The sequence below is a fragment of the Talpa europaea genome, assembly GCF_964194135.1.
Source record: "Talpa europaea genome assembly, chromosome: 9".
Lineage (NCBI taxonomy): Eukaryota > Metazoa > Chordata > Mammalia > Eulipotyphla > Talpidae > Talpa > Talpa europaea.
In genome coordinates, this window is record NC_140076.1 from 102581849 (window position 1) to 102601428 (window position 19580).

A 19580-nucleotide genomic window follows, 5' to 3' on the forward strand; every position below is an offset into this window, starting at 1 on the left:
TTTGATATCATATTTAAAGTTTTTAAAAAATTTATATATGGTTATATATATAGATGTAGATCTGGAGAGAGAGAGAGAGAAAGAGAGAGAGAGAGAGAGAGATCTTATTAGGGTAATTTTATAGCTTAACAGTAAGACCAAGAAAAACCGTATTTTGAATATTTAGTAACTTCATTAGCATATGTCCTTTTATTTTTTTAGCATGTGTCTGTTTTAAAAGCACCCTAATAATGGTTTGTATTTTAATTTTTGCAAAAAAGTTAGTTCTGTGGTACTTGGAAAATAAATATTTTCCCCTTTTTTCACTGTAGTCTTTTCCTAATTCAATTTCCTATACATCAAGACTTGGCTAACCAAGTGAGAGAGAGAGAGTGCCCTCTAGTGGGTATCTGAGCTTCTACCTGACAAGAATGTGAAAGATAAATGAACTCTTACCAGCAAAGGTAGTTTACCTCTCAGTCATTTCAAATAAACACAGCATTATGTTCAGTTTTAGAAGTTTTAAGGTCCAATTTTTCCCAGTAGGTGTCTTAAATATCCTCTTAGAAGGATAATATTTATTAAGCATTGGAGAGCAATCTACTATGCTACCAGTTTCTATAAAGGCTGTTGTTTTTGTCATGACTGAAGAAATAAATGAATCAATTAACTAAGTAATTAAAGTAAACAACAGTGAGGGCCCTATGTTTTAGATACTTAATAGAAATAGATAACTTATTTTAACTGTCTTATGGATTAGTCATCCTATTAAGGAACCATTAAGTATAAGGCTCAAATATCAAAATGAGTTTATAGGTAAAAGCAAAAATACAGTTATTCTTCCAGATAAATGAAGAGACGAAAATTTCAATAAAATCTTTAATAACAGGTATATATTGCATGATATGTTAATTATTTACATCAATGAATTTTTCAACAAATCATAATTTATGTAAATCCATTTTCAAATATCAATTTTTGTAAATTGAATTTGCAAAGGGCTTTGTTTCCAAATAAATCAATTTTAGAGATACATTCTCCCAATAGAGTAATACTTTTTTTCTAGGCTATCTACAATACTTTAGGAGAAAGTCTTCTTGATAGTGCCAGCTCAGCTTCCTCTCATCATTACGGGCATATCAGTTGTCATTAATTATCATCTTTAATTAAAAACATACATTAGGACATTTCACAAGATCATTACTTGCACATTGGCTGACTCATGTTTTCCAGGATCACCTTAAATGATTCAAAATATGAAAACTAAAATATTTTTAAGAAGGGCCTGAAATATTTTTGGACAATATTTAATCACTCTCTTTCAAATACTTTCATATTACATATCTATGTATTATGAAGAGATGATGTATAAGGTGTGGTTTTGACCTCAGTTTAGAAAAGAAACACAAAAATACATCGCTAATTCTTAGTAGACATCATCCAGGCACAGTATTTCAAAGCAGTAAATAAAAAACACTTTCAGTACCTTATCACTATTTGATACATATGGGAATAAATGTACTGTCAGCTGAGGGCAGCAGTAAAAGTTTCAACTAAAAACATAGAAGGTGACAGCTAAAGGAAAATAAATATGAGTCGGCTTTTTCTTTCCATCTTACTAAAATGTATCTCAAATGATAGTGTTTTTTCCACCAAAAACTATTTACTTGTTTCCTAATATATTTACAAATATTAAAGTAAAACTATTTCACTGTATTTACTGGTGTGAGGTGCATAGATTTGCAAAAAATAGTATAATCCTTTAAAACAGTCATCTTAGACCTAAATGATGTCACCAAGAGTGAATCCAGCATGATTTGCAATGGCTTTTCTAGAAAATCTGATGGTGCTGTATGAATGGATACATGAAGATTTCATATCATCACTTTCTTTTTAGAATTAAGTATGTACTCTTATTAAGTAAAAATTCTGAATAATTGTAATCACTCCATATTGCTAACCAGTAAAATAGATTAATTACTAAGCAATTTCATAGAATTTATTTAAAAATAACAATTCTATTGATCAAAATAGAATGCCTTTTTGATCTAGTTGGTGAAGGACAATGGAAACAAATTCATCCAAATGAGGGTAAGCATATATGGAGGCAATCCATGAAGAGACAATCATAAATAATTGTTAAGGATGTTTTTTCACTGCCCACTAACACTGAGTGTTCATTTTTCTTCTTCTATAAATACAATAAATCACAAAATAGAAATGTTTTAAATTTGAATCACATGAAGTGAGAAGTTTTCTTAAATGAGATAAATACATGCTAACATTGACATGAGATTAATAGACTCTAAATATGAACATTTCATGCCTTCAGTCCTTATGTCTTGGTATGTATACATATGCAATTTTATATATTTATATAACTATATGCATGCAAATGAATTGTCATTAAGGTAACATTAGTTTATAACATTACATACATTTCAAGATGACAACCACCAAAAATCTAGTTTCTACCCATTACTTCACACTTGAACGCCATTATCCATTTTACCTACCCCACCCCCATGTATATTAGCAATGGAAATGAACCAATTAATTTGCAGAAAGAGTCTGGTTCTAGTCCTACACCAAACTGTCTTCCTTTGGGTATCATAGAGATGAATGTTTTTCTTTCCTTAACTTCATAAAACTGCATACCAGAAAAATGATAGGTACTTTTATTTCATGCTCTGATGTTTCACTTGTCAGAGAAACAGTATAATAATCGTTTTGTTTAGCAGTGAAAGCAATGTTCCTTAAAAGTGTCATGTCTCTCCAACTAGACTGCATGCTTCTCAAGTGTAGGCATTTATTATACTTCTAATACCTCTTAGATACAAAATACATGCATGATCAATGGCTCAAAACTTGTTGAAAGATACATGAGAGAATGGGCTGAAAAAGTGTGAGGAAAAATGTGGTAAATGGTTTTCTTTGACATTAAAATTACATTACCTGAAGGAAACAATTCTTAGTATCTACAAGTATAAATGTTATGATTATGCTGTGGTTATACATATCACTGGATTTTATTGTTATGCAATGATCTATACATATGATTTTAAAATACTTATGAGAAAATTGTGTGGATATAATCATTTTTAGTTTTATTGAAAATAACTGACATGCATTACTGTCTAAGTTTAAGGCTACAGCATGATGGTTTGATTTACATATATTGCGAAATGATTACCACGATAGATTCAGATAACTTAATTTTTCAGCTGCAATTATTTTTGAAACTGTGTTTTCACTTCTCTGTATACTAAATGTTGCATAACTTAATATTATATTTAGAACAAAATTGAGATAGTGACTAAACAACATGCGCAAATAAAATCAACCTTATCCTATATTAATGCTAGCCATTTGCATTAATCCTTTTATATCCTGTAATATAGGTAACAGTCCTTTTTAGATATGTTTGCAGTATAAAGTAAAACCATTATGTTCAAAATATATTAAGTGCAGTGTCTAAAATATTAAAAACAGTAAGAGTTTGTGCAACATTTAATTTGCCAGTATTTCATAACAAATATTTCACTTTTAAAAATGTCAGCTAAAGTCACATTTGAATGTAGTCAGGAAAACAGAAGGTTATCAAACTCAAAAAAATTGGAGAACATTTATAAATTATTTTCAATGTATTTAAAAATATCAGCTATAATAGCTATTAAATTTTTCTCTTAGAGTTTTCTGGATTGTTCCTTTATTCAAGACTGTATTTGGACTATAGTTGATTAAAATTACTATAAATTAGAAAACTGTATTGTAAATTTTTTAAAGATATTGGCATATAAGGTCTCATGCAATTTTCTTTTGTAATATGAATGTGAATGGTTTTATAAGGTACATTTTGAAGATTCAGCTCAAAACCAGCTTAAAATATTCAGTCTAAAAATATACACCATAGTGTCCTAAATAAAAACATCCAGGATGTGAATAACACTACTAGTAATGATTTACTGGGAATTAGTTATTTCTTTACAATGAAAGAAACATTTGGTTCTTAAATCACAGGCTGAAATTTTAACTATATTTAGCTTCCTGGAAAGCATATCCAAATTCAATTATGTAGGTTCTATTTTTAGTGAAAATATTTTTTAAGATTCCCACTCAAAATAGGGCCCATGGATGAGCAGCATTGGCATCACCTGGCACTTGTTAGTAACATATTCTCAAGCCCACACCAGGCCTACTGAATCCAAATCTCCTTAACTAACATGCTGCCATTGTGATTTGTATGCTTATTACATTCTAGACTTAGAACAGTAGTTCACAAACTTAACAGGACTACCTGTATAGAGTTACTTAAAGTATAATCTGGTCTCACTGATTAGGTAAGTGAAGTGGGACAATACTTTGCATTACTAGCAAATCCCCTGAGATGCTGCTATTTCAGTTAAGGACCAGACTTTGAGAACTTTGTGAAATAAGTGGGTGCTATGATCTGAATGTGTTTTGCCAAAACACGTATGTTGAAATTCTAATCCCCAAAGGTGTCATTACTAGCAGTAGGGCCTTCAAGAGATTTATAAATTGTGAAGTGGCACCCTCATGAATGGGATTTGAGAGAGATTAAAGACTTCAGACAGGTCACTAGTCCCTTCTATCATGTTGCATATATAATGGCAAGTCTGTGTAAACCAAAGATGCCACACCCAACCATGCTGACACCCAGTTTTAGACTTCCTTTCTCCAGAACTGGTAAGAAATAAATTTGTTTTGTCTGTAAAATATCCAGTCTTTGGTGTTTATAATACCGAAAGTGTTATATAAAACTCTGGTTGTAATAACCTAAATGAACTAAGATAGCGTGTAAGCTAATTCTTGTTCTCATGAATAAACAGAATATTTTGACAAAAGAAAGAAAACAGAGTAAACAACTGAGCATTAATTGTGTCCCATAATCCAGTTACTATTTAAGCATGAAAATAAAGGGTTTCAATTAATTTTATGAAGATATTTGATGAAGATATTCAAGAGTGTTGTCTAAACATAATACAAATGATGTAATTCAGAAAGGGTTATCATTAGTTTTAAGAAGAATTTATCATAAAGACAAAAAAGAGTAAAAAAATAGAAATTTAATATAAAATAAATATCAGAAAGTTGGCACATGTTTAGAACTTGGTATTTTGAGTAATATATTGGAAAATGGAAGAAAAAAGGGAATTCAGATACATAAAATAGTAAAGATTTAGTATCTATTTTAATGTCATCAATGATATTCATTATAGCTGAGAAGCAGCTGAGAGTTTCATGCTAGTCTTATCTTTGATATACTTTGAAATATTTAATATTTAATTAAATTCAGAAACATTTGATAAACTCCATAAATTGAAAATATCTGTTCCATGGCATGATTGTGATTTAATTTTAGTGGGGATTTTATCAATATTTGTACGCAAAGATTATTTAAAATGTAGTCTATCGCTCTTAAAAATTTGAAAACATTGTCCAAGGTAGAATAAGAAAGAAAAACTATGAAACTTACAGGAGGGCCTTTTGGTCCAGGAAATCCAACTGGACCCTGAGGTCCTTGAGGTCCCTGAAAATAAAAAGCAGTGAAGAAATTTGAGAATATGCCTTAAAAGACATGTGAAAATGGATGATTTTTCATACTCCTCATTACTCAAAGCTGCACATTACATCAATGGTCTTACTCTAGAATACTGTGATTATTCAGAATTCATATTAGAATCTAATAGAACATATATGTATCAAGAGGTTTCACAGATTTTATACTTTCAACATTAGTTACAAACACACATAGAAAGAAAACTGAAAGGAAAAATAAGTGACAATCACACATACATGGATGCCTTAATTAATGCCTATATTTAAAATATATTTATTTTTAGTATGTCAATATTATATTTTATTCATTTATAAACTTGCAGATAAGATGAAAAGAACTTCATTAATAATCATTCGCATTAACATTCAGTGCATTGATGCTTAATTAATTATACTATCATTACCATATTTATGTAACTTTAAAATGCAGAAAGTCAATTTTTAACAGTGACTGTGGTGGGGGCAGCAAAAGAATTGGTAAAAAAATAATCCTTTCTGTGTCCAGAACAAAGAAAAAAAATACACACACGCACACAAAAGTATACATTATAATGGCAGATAATACATAGAGGTTTATTAAGAAAAAGAAGGATAGGTTTAATTTATATTATGTATAATAAAATTAAAAATAAAGTTTACTAAAGTTGGTCTTTACTAGAATTAATTTATCAGTTTATTCTTCCCAAGGGAAATTTTATTGCCATTCTTAAATGCCATTTCAGAAATTAGTACAAATTATTGTTAGTATCTGTATCTTATCTTAAAATTTAAAAGAAATGTCAGATATAGAGATACTGTTAAAAATGTGTTTTGCCAAAACACGTGTGTTGAAATTCTAATCCCCAAAGGTGTCATTATTAGCAGTGGGGCAATTATCAAAAACACTGGACAAATTTTGGAATTCATAAATTTTGAATAGTTTAATGAAACTCATTCTTAAATATATATCACAATAACTTAAAATTGTGAATAATAAATTCATTATAAATATAAAGTTTTAAGGATAGTATTTCTGTATGTGATAGAGAAAGCTCTATATTGCTAGTTTCTTAAAATGTTACTTATTTGCTCACTAAATTTTGCTTTTCAAGTAAATTTTGATTATGAATTTAAATTTCTTTCAGCAGAAAATGTTTAAAATCACTTCTCAAGGTAAAATAAAGAAGAAAAAGTTGAGTATTTCTTTATAAAATTCCACAGAAAATTGTCAACATATTAACACTGTATTAAAATATTTCCAGGTGAGGTATAAAACTCATGAATACTCAGTGTAAAGTTGGACCCTGATTCAGGTTACTGGGTAAAATGCCCAGGGCCTAGTAAAATTAAGTTTATATGATTTTTTTAAATCATTCCAAATATCGCAGGGTATATACTTATGCCATAGATTGTGTTGGTATATTCAAATTTTACTGGTATCTTAGTTTTTTTTTTAATTTGTTTTTTAATTATTTTATTTTATATAATTCTTACATCATTTTTTATTTTTGCACAATGTATGCATTTTCATTTTGGTTATAGTCCCCATACAATTCCCACCCCCCTTATTCTGATCCTAATCCTACTTCTCCCCCTGCACCCCACCGTAGTGTGTCTCTGGTTTATAGTTGCTTGTTGATTTTGATTTTTACTTTATTGCAATTAGTCTTTTTCCTGGTCCCTTATTTAGATTTTCTAAATTCCTGCTATGAGTGAGACCATCTGGTATTTTTCTTTTTAGAGACTTATTAGAGACAGTTAATGCAGCTTATAGTTGGGCTTATAAGAATATTGGACTTAGGAAAAACAAAACAAATTAAGCACACCAAAAGGAGATTATTTGTTTTGTTTTTCCTAAGTCCGATATTCTTATAAGCCCAACTATAAGCTGCATTAACTAAGTCTCTAATAACAAACATCCATAATCTACAATTATTGAGTATGAAAGTATTTAACTTATAGAATGTCCTAATAAAAATAGATATAATATTTATGTATTAATTAGCATTTAATATATTATACATAACTCTATAGCTAAGTCCATTGAAATGAGCAAAACAGGTGTTACCATTCTAACCGAACATTAACACACAATTCTTTCCCTGAATTCTCCAAGTCTTAAATTTTGAAGAAAACATCTTTGTGATGTAACTTCTAACATTCTTCAACTCTGTGCTTAAGGCATAACTAAATTATTCAGCAACTGAATTAACTAATTTATAACTAAATTATTACTGTGAATTAAGTTCACAATACTTAAAATACTTTGCAGAAAATGAGGATATATTTGGATGAATATATTTCATCAGCTATACAGAATACAGGAAATTCTGCCCATAGGGAAATCTAACACATGTATAAATGTTTTTTGAATTTTTTTTTCTGTCTTACTAGAATATTTAATCAACCTTTACTTTGGTTCTCAATACACACTTTTCTTACTCTCAAAGTAACTTCTCAATTACAAATAATCATGCTGTTAGGTTCACACTACTGTTTTACAAAATAAAATGTCATCTAAAGTGCATTCACTTGTAAAGATACATTGTTGACCATGAACCTTTGTAATGCATAAGCAAAATGTGTAAAGAGGAAATAATTTATACTCTGAAAACAAAACTTTTTATTTTGCTGTAATTTGTTAAGTGGTTCTACTTGATTTAACAATTCAGCCTTTTTAACTAATTTAACTCTATTGTCTGGTAAAGATGATTTTGACCATAAAATATTTTTAAAAGCAAGTATTATTTATGAACTCAAAATGTGAAGCATGGATTTAAATTTGGAATAGTTCATTCACAGTGAAAAGTCTTTTGTGGAAAGTTTAATTTAATTATATATGAACTACAGCCTTTAAGCAATTAAGTGACATTGTCTTCATAGAATTATTAAAAGTAACTTATTCTCAATTTTAAGTTATATATCACAGTGTTTCTGCTTTTCTTTTTGTAAAACATCCCTTATAAATTTAAAAAAAAAACCTAGAATAGACTGACATGACAGCATAATACTGAAAATTATTACAGAATATTAATAATCTAATGTCTTTTATTCTAGAATACAGAATAAATTGCAAAAAATCTGGCTATAAAAATGCTATATTTATCCAAAGAAAATAAATAAACCACCAGTTTGCTCATCTGTATTTAGCTTTACCTTATATCAGTTGAAAATCAATTTACTAAATAGCTTTCCTATTTACTGGAATAGATGTTTTATCTTGATTTGAATAAATATTGATCGTGGCTTAATGGCTACTGGTAGCTTGTATTTTACCAGCATGTTGCTGCCAACAGGGCCATGGAAAGCAATGGCAGTGGAGGGGAATGTAAAGGATAGTATGCATCTTAAAAAAAAAAAAAATCTTGGGCCTCCCTGGTGGCTCAAGGGATTAAGATGCAACCTATGAAGCTATCCTCAGCCACTGCAAATCAAGTTCAATCCCCAGCCAGGGAGCTACCCACATGGCACAGCAGACCTCTCCTGACCCATCCACTGCTCCCCTCAGCAGTGTATTTCAGTCAGTCTGCCTGTTCTGTTCCCTACTCTGTCTCTGGTGAATCCTCTCAACCCCACCCCCAAAAACTCTGGCCTATACCCCAGTTCTTGTATGCATAAATAAATAAATCTTTAAAAAAAAATCTTTATTTTGGCTTGAGTATAAAAGCATATCTAAAAAAATAATAAAAAAATGAAAGCACATCCGAAGTCATTTACATATATTTTTCTCATTTTTTACACAAAGCTAGTAGCCCATAACTGATTGTTTTGTTTTTCTAAAGGAGTAAATAAAATAGGAATTTTAGAAACCTAACTAAGAGTTTGTGGGTGACTATGTATATATGCTTGCTGACACATGTACCCTTTCCCAGAAATTTAAACACTTGTAAAATATTAATGTTTATTTTATATTATATTTTATTACATTATAAATATTTTATATTTATTTTATATTATATTACATTTTATCATACTTACTCTTTCGCCTGGTGGGCCAGGAGGACCATCACCACCGGAAGTACCCTGGCAATAACCAAAAAAAAAAAAAAGAAAAAAGAAACAAAGAAAAAAAAAATCAGTTTTGATTCCATCTCATAATATCCAGGCTCTGGAAGAGGTTCTCAGAGCAAAGCACAAATGGTACAAGTGACCTCTATACCTTTGGGCCAGGCTTCCCAGTGGGACCTCTTGCACCTCTTGAACCTCTGGGGCCCTGCATATAAGACAAAAGAGGAAATAGATCCAAAGACAAGGAAACCCAGAGGCATAGTGTCAGTTTTTAGGTTTGAAGAAAACTATCTTGAAAGGTTAAATCCAGTATGAGAAGAAAAAATCATTATTGCAAATCGACACCCACCGTTGGACCACGCTGACCCCGAGGGCCTGGTTTGCCAGCTACACCCTGTCAAAGACAGTTCAAAGAGTTTCAACACATAGTACATCACAGTGCATAGTAAGTCTGGTGCAGGGAGATAAATGCTCAGGCAAGAACATTCCACCAGATAGTCCCCAACTCTACGCATGCGTATCATACCCGTGCACCTTTCTCTCCGTTGGCACCTGGAAACCCAGGAAATCCAGTGGAACCCTGCAAATAAAAAAGTAACCAATAAATATGGTATTAACATGTTTATTAGTCACAGACTAAGTTTCTTGGAACACAATGATTTTCATAAGCTTGTAATAATTAAACCTAAAATATAATTTTAAGAACTCTACCACCTCACCTCTATTTTGGCATTTGAAAATAAACCTAGAGCAACATGTGAAATCCTCGGAAGCATTGAAAGCATGAGTTGATGAGACATTTTAGTTTGAACTTTAATCAAATATTATAATACTCAATATAGAAAATAACAAAGGGGAATTATATGAAATAAATTTTTGACAATTTTGCATACTTGTTTTAAATCTGAAGAAAAATACTATTTTTTCACAAGTCTGAATAATCCAATATTAAAATGGGAATTTTATAGAATGTTATTCCTGAATTAACATTTTTGTATTAATATCATTATCAGTTTTTTATATTTTAAAACTATTTGATCAAATCGGAGTCTAAAATTCTACTTCTACCTTTTCCGCTTGATGTTTGAATTGGGTTGGATCTAACAGAGTCTAAGACAGTCCAGTATCAAAACATGTTTTTAGAATTCCGAAGATATAAATTCAAGATTTTGTTTGTTAAACATCATCTCAGTAAGTTGGATATATAACTTTTCCTTCTCCAGCATAGTTTTTTCTTCTGTAAAATGTGTAATAGTACAGAACTTACATGTATTTTGAAATTTGTGGGAAGTAGAACAAGGATGACAATGAATAAAAATAATAATAATGCTTAACAGTTGATAATGACTATCTTAAGATATAAGTACAGTGAAATATTATTTAATTTTGTCCACACATGACCATATCATAATATAATAAAATTCCCAATAACCAAATTCTTTCACTTTACCTCATACCTTCAGGCAGATTTTCTACTGCTCAGTGCTTTGATTATGACTGTGATTGGTTTACTCATCATCATATCATGAAAAGTTGAAGATTAGGATTCAAATACCTGGTCCCTGAGTTGCTAACACAAGTGGGATTCCAAATACACTCATCTAACTCAGTGTGGATTAAATGCAATAATGTGTAAAATATCTAGCAAAGACTAGTAACTACTCAAACTTCACATGCTTCCCTGTTCAATAAGGGATACATAACAAAGCCTCCTATGACTTGAACACTTTATTTGCTTTTCTTATTCACTCATTTGGACTGATCTACTCCTCCAGGGATGTTTCTCCAAGTGGTAAATGGCTCCTTTGAATCAACAATATCTGGAGTGATTGCTCCACATATGGATCTGCAAGTCCCAGTACAGAGCTACTGAAGTAAATGCTCTGACAGCAGGGGTTCAAGAATCCACATTTTTAATAATTTCTCCAGGTGATACATACAGGATGGATACTATTGATTTATATTTCCTCCACAGGTCAGGAAAACTTATGTGAAGCTTTATGGCAGCTGATGGTTAAAATTATATCCTAAAGTATGTACTATTAAGTATTTTTTCATGGCCCACTTGCAAATATATTCTAATTTCTCCCTATAGAGATAACTATGTGATCAATCTGAGAACAACTGTTATGACATGCAGTATTCACATATAGGAAAAAATCTCTGCAGATTTACATTTTTTGAAGGACTTTCAGTCTTTTCATTTTTCCTACAACCAGATACATCTGATAGATTAATGATATTCAACTATTCTAGTATTTGATGAGTATGGAAATAATATATTCCATCAACTTTGAGAATAAATATTGTTTTCCTGATATAATAAATAGTTACGTTTACATATTGCTCATATGCAATAATTTTTTTAATAAATGTGTTTTCTTATAGTTTCTGCTCTAAGAAATGTATGGGAAACTAACAAAAATGTTAGTAACTAAACGGTATGCACTATTTGGATATTTTTTCTTTTCTCACATAAGGATTTAACAACAAAATACACAATTTTCATAAAAAGGCAATATGTGCTTTCAGATAGAAGAAACAAACAAAGGCCATAAAGTCAAAGCTAATGGAGAAATAGGTTATCAAGAAGTATGAATTTTTCAGAAATTATTTTTAATACTGTTTCAATATAAAGTAACCTTATCTTAAAATAGAAAGTAGAATTTATTTTTGAAATAGCTATCATTTTGGAACACATATGGTAGTGTATCTTTTAAATATGCATTATGACTTTAATACCTCAATGAGGTATGGGATAAATTACAGTGTCTAATTATCATCCTGAAACCCCTCGAAAGAGATTAGCAGGCCAATTTAACCAATGGTATAACTACCTAAATGTTAATGACCAAAATATATATCAATTCACTTAGCCCCTTTAAAATAACTAGTCAATGCATCAAGTGAACTTTTAACTAAGTTTTATGATTCATTTGGAGAAAATTAGACCTAGACATGATATTTTTTAAAAAATCCCTTTTTTATGCTTAAAATATGTCTATTTCAAATAGCCAAAAATAGAATTTGAGTGGTGTAGTGGGTTGAAAGGCAGCCTTAAAAATGATATATCCAAAATGTAAATATCTGGAACTATGAGTGTTACCTTATTTGAAAAAAGGGTCTTTGGAGAGGTAATTAAGTTATATGTCTTGAAATGAAATCATCCTGGAGTACCCAAGTGGTCCCTAAATCCAGTGGCAAATGTCCTTGTAAAAGACAGAAAAAGAGAAGACAGACACACACAGGAAAAAGGTCATGTGAGCAGGGAGCAGAGAATGCTGTTCCAGACACAGGCCAGGGAATGCCAGCGGCTGCCAGAAGCCAAAGAGACAGGGACAGATTTTCTTGTTTGTGCCTTGGCAGAGAGCTTGGCTCAGCTGACACCTTATTTGATACCTCTGGGCTCCACAACTGTAAGAAAGTGCATTTTCATTATTTTAAGACACTGAGTTTGTGAAAATTAGTTACAGTAGCCCAAGGAAATAAATACTGTAGAAATGAAGGGAAATAAAGAGGATAAAAGAAAGAATTCTTTAAAAAAAAAAAAAAAGTCAAGGTGGGGGCCTCCCTGGTGCCTTAGGAGTTAAGTCTCAGCACTACCACTGCTATAGCCTGAGTTCATCCCCAGCCAGGGAGGTGACCCACATATGGAGCAGCAGACCTCTCCTGTCTTGCCCCCTGCTCTCCTCAGCAGTGTATTTCAGTCAGTCTGCCTGTTCTGTTCCCCACTCTGTCTCTGGTGAATTCTCTCATCCCCTGCATCTCTGGCCTGCACCCCAGTTCTTCTATTAATTAAATAAATACATAAATAAATAGAAGTCAATGAGAATTAAAATATTTTAAGGTATAGAAAGAAAATCCAAAGCTAATATCCATCATCTGTCATTCACTTTATAACCTCTAGATATGTAGCACGCTGCTTGGGAATAGTTCCTATTCACAGTTGCCTGCACTTTCCTTTCATGAATCAGCCTTGTAAAATATTGCACAATCACTAGGCTCTCTGAGCTCCCTGTAATACCAAGTGCTCATTTACCCTAAGACTTTTCTTTGCAAAATTGCTTTCTAAAGATTCATTATCTACATGTGACAAACTAAAAACGTAATGCTTATGATTAATTTTAAGTTTCTATAAAATGTAGACAAATAAACTATAAAAATTGAGCAAAAACTGTTTTACCTTTGGACCTTGTCTTCCTGGATATCCGGGTAATCCTGGAACACCAAGTTTCCCCTGAAGTTAAAATAATGATAAGAAGAAATTCTAATTGAATTGAGTTTCATGATGATGATAGTCATTTCTCTTGAAGTTATTATCACATATTTGCACACTAGGAAGATTTGTAAGTTCTTACCATATTTTACTTTCATTATATTTTTTCATTTGAATATGATAAAAGGTTGCTTTGGACACATTTCTAATGCTGTAAGGTTAATCAACTTAATCTCTGTTATCTAAGTGACAGTACCATCTTTGAAGACATAGAACCTTGAGCTAAAAAAAAAAAAAAAACACCTTTGACTGTGAACATTAAAGCATTACTAAAGAAAACACCAAAGCTTTTCCAACATTAAGCACTACTTGAAATTAGTTGGTGCAGTTGGAACTACATTTATGTTTTATCATTCCCGCTGAAGTTTTAATAAAATTATTTCCTTTCTCACAGTGAAAATATAAAGCATCTATCATGAACTATTTAACCTTCTCTCATTAAGTAAATTTAAATCTTTATACCAAGAAATTCTGACCTAATTTTTGAGCAAAATTATTTCTTTTGTTCATATATCCAAATTAATGTAGGTTAATAAACACACCAAATGTTCAGAGCCTTAGCAAAATAATGTTTTTTGAGAAAGGCAATTCCTGCAGGTAGGTATTTGAATGTGCAACTACTTTATTCCAGCGGGATGAGGTGACCTCTCAATCTGAAGATACTGAGACAAGTAAGTTATAATGAGTTCAAAGATGTTTAATAAATACTGAAAGTTTTAAAACACTAAGAAAATTACTCTCTTGAAAAAAAATTACTAAAATAATACAGGTAGAGAAAAGCTAAGGTAAGATATGAATCAAACAAATATGCTTGTGAAATTTTACTGTAAATTGTTTTCTTTAATGACATACTTCTAAAAGAACACTGCACATATAAAATATTGTTTATCAACATTAACAAGTTAACAAGCACTTAGTATGATTTTTTCCTAAGTACATTCATACAAAAGAATAAATACAAGCCCAAAAAGCTACATAAAATCTTAAAAGATTAACAGTGCTTTAGGAACAAAAATAAATATTTTACAAGATGAAGAAAGGCAAGAAATTAGAAATATAATTTATGACCTTGTTATAGATAAAACTAAGGAGCTAGCTGATTCAAGATCAGTCCTGCATAGGTAAGCAGCCTTTGGGTGAAATATGCAAACAAGCTCTAAGAAGCATCCTTAAATGATGTCCCCTTGGATGCATTAAGTTATCATAGCTTTTTTTTAAATGCCACTGATTTCAAGGTTAATGAAATTTTCTAACTATGATCAAAAAGCTTTTGTGTTCTATGTTAATTACAACATTAGAATGTAGACTCTTACTCATTTTGGAGTCATTTTGAAATAAATCCAGACAAAACTTGTTTGTATTTTCAATGTGGTGACAGGCATCTTCAATAAAGGAAAAGTACTAATGAAACATTAAGGATGAAAAATTGTGGGGTAGTTGAAGTTTCGAGGTCTCATGTTAGTTTCCGAGACTATTTACAAAGACTAGAGAGAGGTTAAGCAATAAGAAGATTCTAGGATAGTCTTAATCTAATAGCAAGTGAAACTCTATGTGGAATGATATTAGGGCCTTACAAACTTCCTCTAGTTTTTTCTCTATGGCCTAAACTCAATGGCATGGGAACTTGCAGTGCAAAATTATTCTACTACATCAGAAGAACCATTACACAAGAGTCATAATGACATAAGGAACTTGTGTGTGTGTGTGTGTGTGTGCAGTCCCAATTCCCAATAATCCCTGAACAATATATAATCCTTATGTTCTTTTCTTAAATAGCATAGAATTTCCACCTATTATAGAACAATGATATGCTCATTATAGAAAATTTGTATAACAAATATACATATAAAAAAGAAATCACATGAATTAAATTGAGAAATTATTTTTTATGTTTTTCTTTAGTATACATACTGGCATAAAACTTGTCATGGACATTTCTAGTTTTTCTTAATATACCTTTATAGTACACTATAAGGTGTTTATCATATTGTAAAATACTTTCCAGAGGCATAACTTTAATATTGCCTAGTAGCATATCTAAATATAAATGTAATGGTTGCAAGTATTTTTTGAAATATTACATATAACCCAGTATGTTTTAAAATACAGTGAGTGCTGTGTGGGTTAGCCCAGATTAATACTAAAATCTCTTGAATTTGGGTCTGAATATCACTACCTTTAAAATACTTATCCTGTGAAAAGACAGGTTTAGGTAAAAGAGAAAAAAATATACAGAGTAGTTTGAGGGACAAAGATAATTCTACTTGTTTTAACTTAATAAGTAGACAACCTTTCACTGATTTTTTTCATCCTTCACTTATCATATCAGATTCTCAACCTCCAATGTAGAAGAGTTTTATTTGTGACTGGCCCAGTGTGGACAAAGAGAGCTGAAGGGACTAGAAAAGAATGAAGAATTAAAATGACAAATGTACCCACCTGGTGATTATACTTCTAAATAGTATATGGATATGCTTTAAAATTCATTGAATCCTCTAGATTTTTAATATGATTTAAAATATTTTAAAATGACAATGAAGGGCCTCCCCAGTGGTGTAGCAGGTTGAGCGCCACTCTGTGAAGCTATCCACAGCCTCTGCATCATGGTTTCGACTCCTGGCCGGCCAGAGAGCTACCCACATGGTGTGGCAGACCTCTCCTGCCTCGCCTGCTGCTCCCCTCAGCAGTGCCTTAGGTCCATCTGCCTGTTCTGATCCCTGCTCTGTCTCTGGTGAATTCTCTCACCCTCCCGTGCCTCTGACTGTACCCCAGTTCTTGTATAAATAAATAAATCTTTAAAAAAAAATTGTTAAAAAAAATAAATAAAATAAAATGACCATGAAGCATCATTGGCAAAAGGACCTCTGAATTTAAAACTGTTCACTGACCTTCTCTCCTGCTTGACCAGAAGGACCAGGGTCTCCAGTTGGGCCTGCCCGACCTTTGGGGCCTTCAGGACCATCTTCTCCCCTTGGGCCTAGCTGGCCAACTTCTCCCTGAAATGTAGAATAATAACATCCTTGTAACATAAACTGTATTGGAGATGGAATGACAGAGATGAGAGTCTCTCAAAAAGTCATATTCTTCAACTCTTGGTTTGTGTGCTCATGTTTAATATATGACAAAGAAGCTGGAAAATGTTAACTTCATCAATCTTTCCATTAATAAATAAACAACTGAGTACAGTCTGACATTTGAAAACCTACAGAAGCCCAATATAACTAAATATCATATTAAACTCCTTTTAATTCATCTGAGTTGTGGAACGACCAAAAAAAAAAAAAAATTACATAGTACAGGGAGGGAGAATATGCCACTCCAATTAGGCCACTGTGGCATAAGGATTATTTTCAGCCGAAGGCCACTGAGAAGCAGCAGATACAAGAAAAACTCCCCCCGCCCCGTCTTATTTGCCTAAAAGCAGGACATAATTTTCAAAGGTGTCTTTTCCACTCTCTCTACTTAAAAGACAAAAGTTAATCATTAGAGGCAGCAAGACTCTTATCAGTCCAGAGCAGGAAGCAGGCATGGAGGAATCTGAACAACAAACTTAACTAACTAGCCTTTATCTACAATTAATTTCTCACATACCTACTTTCCCACAATTTGCAGCAGCAGCAACTTAAAATTGGGCTCCTTTGTCTTTTTACGTCTCTAAAAAGTTATTGTTCCTTTGCTAAAATACTATGTAAGCCCAAGTACTAACCAATCCTTTAAGTTGCTGATCTTTGAATACTCCCCTGGGTAAATGTGATGGATGTGCTAGTAAACTTCTGTTTGCTTCTCTCTTGTTTATATATGTTTTAAAAACAGTTTAATTTTGCAGGACTCCAGCCTGAGAACTAGAAAGAAGGGTACAAGGAAAATGAATTTTTTCCTCTACAACAATAGTGAAGGGCAATAAAAAATCAGTCTTCCTAAAAGTTTGGGATTTCATGGGGGGCTCTGAAGGTTGGGTGCTGGTTGTTTTTTAAAGACATTTATATGGAAACATCTCTCTGTAAAGGCATCTCCCTCACTAAACTGAGATCTAATCTCATCATTTTCCCCTGAGAAACAGTACTTAAGTCTATATACTTTGTTTACTCTGCCTTCCTTGGTAAACTCCCGAACTGACCTTCCATTTTTTCCCCCCCAACTCCCATGTTGTAAAGCTATTTAAGATAGACTATGAAGCTATGTGGCAAGTTCCTTAGTTCGGCTCAGTGTCTCCCATGTGTTCAGGCAGTATATAAATGTCCTTATTAAACTTCTTTTTGGCTTTTCTTCTCTCATCAATCTTTTTGATGCTTGTTTGATTATATCCAGAGGGGTACGGGTTGATTTGTTTTGCATTCAGACAACAGCAAATTTGGAAATCAGTGGGACACAAGCAAAATATTTTTATTTTACACTAGGCTTTCCCTTTTAATGTGTTAGGAACTGGAATGTGTAAGCCATTGCTCCCATCTTGGTTTTATGTGCATTTTAGAGAAACAAAAATATTCAGCAGTATGATTACTTATCAGGTACTCTTATATTAAGTATAAAATAAGTCTTCAGAATAAAAGGTTTAATTTACTTTAGGTGACTCACATTACTTTTTGTTTTCTAGATACTCATTTCCAGAAAACTCAGCATACAACACTTACAATGAAAACTTCAAGACTTCAATATAATGAAAATTCAGATATAGTTTCTAGGAAACAAAGCTCACATAGATGGACAAAATTTAGAACAAACCTATCAACAATTCCTTCTTTTAAGTAACTTAATCATCATTTTAGAAAATGTCTGTAAATGTTAGAATTCATTCAAAGTATTACAGAACGCACCTCTGTAAAAGGGGGAGCAGTATCGCAGAGCAGTGAAGGGGTGCCAGTTTACCTGCCCCCACTTACATACAGCAGCCTTGGTCTACAATTCCCACTCAGAATGCCATGAACTGGACTACCCGAATGGGGGCGGCTAGGAAGGAGGGAGGTAGATACATAAACTGAAGTGGAACAAAGAAGCGAGAGGGGACAAGATGAGAGACACTGGAGAAGATATCTGTGATAAGGGACAAGTAGGGAGGATGCTCCAGGTAAGTGACAACCATTGCCTTGACCTCCCGGAGGATTACATGGCATATTTCAAATTTCAAGCCTCTCCTCCTGTCCTGACTTTCTGGTGTTTGCCAAACCCCTTTCTTGTGGTTCCTTGCTGGAGGGTGCCTTAGACATGTGGCAAGCTTTTGGGCCTCGGCCTCCCCACTTTTAGCTGAGCCTGGCTGTTGTCCACATGGGGATGGGTAATTTTCAGAGTTTGACCAGGAGTCTGCTATTGGAAATTCTTTTCCCCTGCCTTTTCATCTCCTCCCTACTCCTTTCTCCATCTACTTTCCTCTCTCTCCCCTCTCTACACACCAAATAAAGATCTTTCACACCAAAAATTTGCTTTCCTTGCCTTTTCCTACATGCATAGCTGAAAGCTTTTTAAAACAAGATCCTTAATACTTGGGGATTGGGGCCTCCCTGGTGGCACAGAGGTTAAGGTCTCAGTGCTATCAAGCTATTGCAAACCACTGTGGCATGAGTTCAATCCCCGGCTAGGGAGATGACCCACATGGCACAGCAAACCTCTCCTATCTTGCTTGCTGTTCCCCTCAGCAGTGTATTTCAGTAGATCTGCCTGTTCTGCTCCCCACTCTGTCTCTGGTGAATCCTCTCACCCCCGGCAACTCTGGCTTATACCCCAGTTCTTGTATGCATAAATAAATTAAAATCTTAAAAAAATA

At 32.5% G+C, this 19580-nt stretch overlaps 1 protein-coding gene across 5 annotated transcripts in view; it reads right to left on the reverse strand.

Moving 5' to 3' along the window:
* COL11A1 (collagen type XI alpha 1 chain) overlaps positions 1-19580 on the reverse strand; it is a gene marked incomplete at its 3' end in the record, with an annotated part of 194034 nt that overhangs the window by 80194 nt on the left and 94260 nt on the right. For all 5 annotated transcript variants that reach the window (XM_084242704.1, XM_084242702.1, XM_084242705.1 and 2 more), the window contains 7 exons: positions 16711-16818; positions 13730-13783; positions 10073-10126; positions 9896-9940; positions 9698-9751; positions 9517-9561; positions 5477-5530 (listed from right to left, as the gene is read on the reverse strand). In XM_084242704.1, the coding sequence (XP_084098830.1) occupies positions 5477-5530; positions 9517-9561; positions 9698-9751; positions 9896-9940; positions 10073-10126; positions 13730-13783; positions 16711-16818 (414 nt within the window). The remainder of the gene's footprint in view (positions 1-5476; positions 5531-9516; positions 9562-9697; positions 9752-9895; positions 9941-10072; positions 10127-13729; positions 13784-16710; positions 16819-19580) is intronic.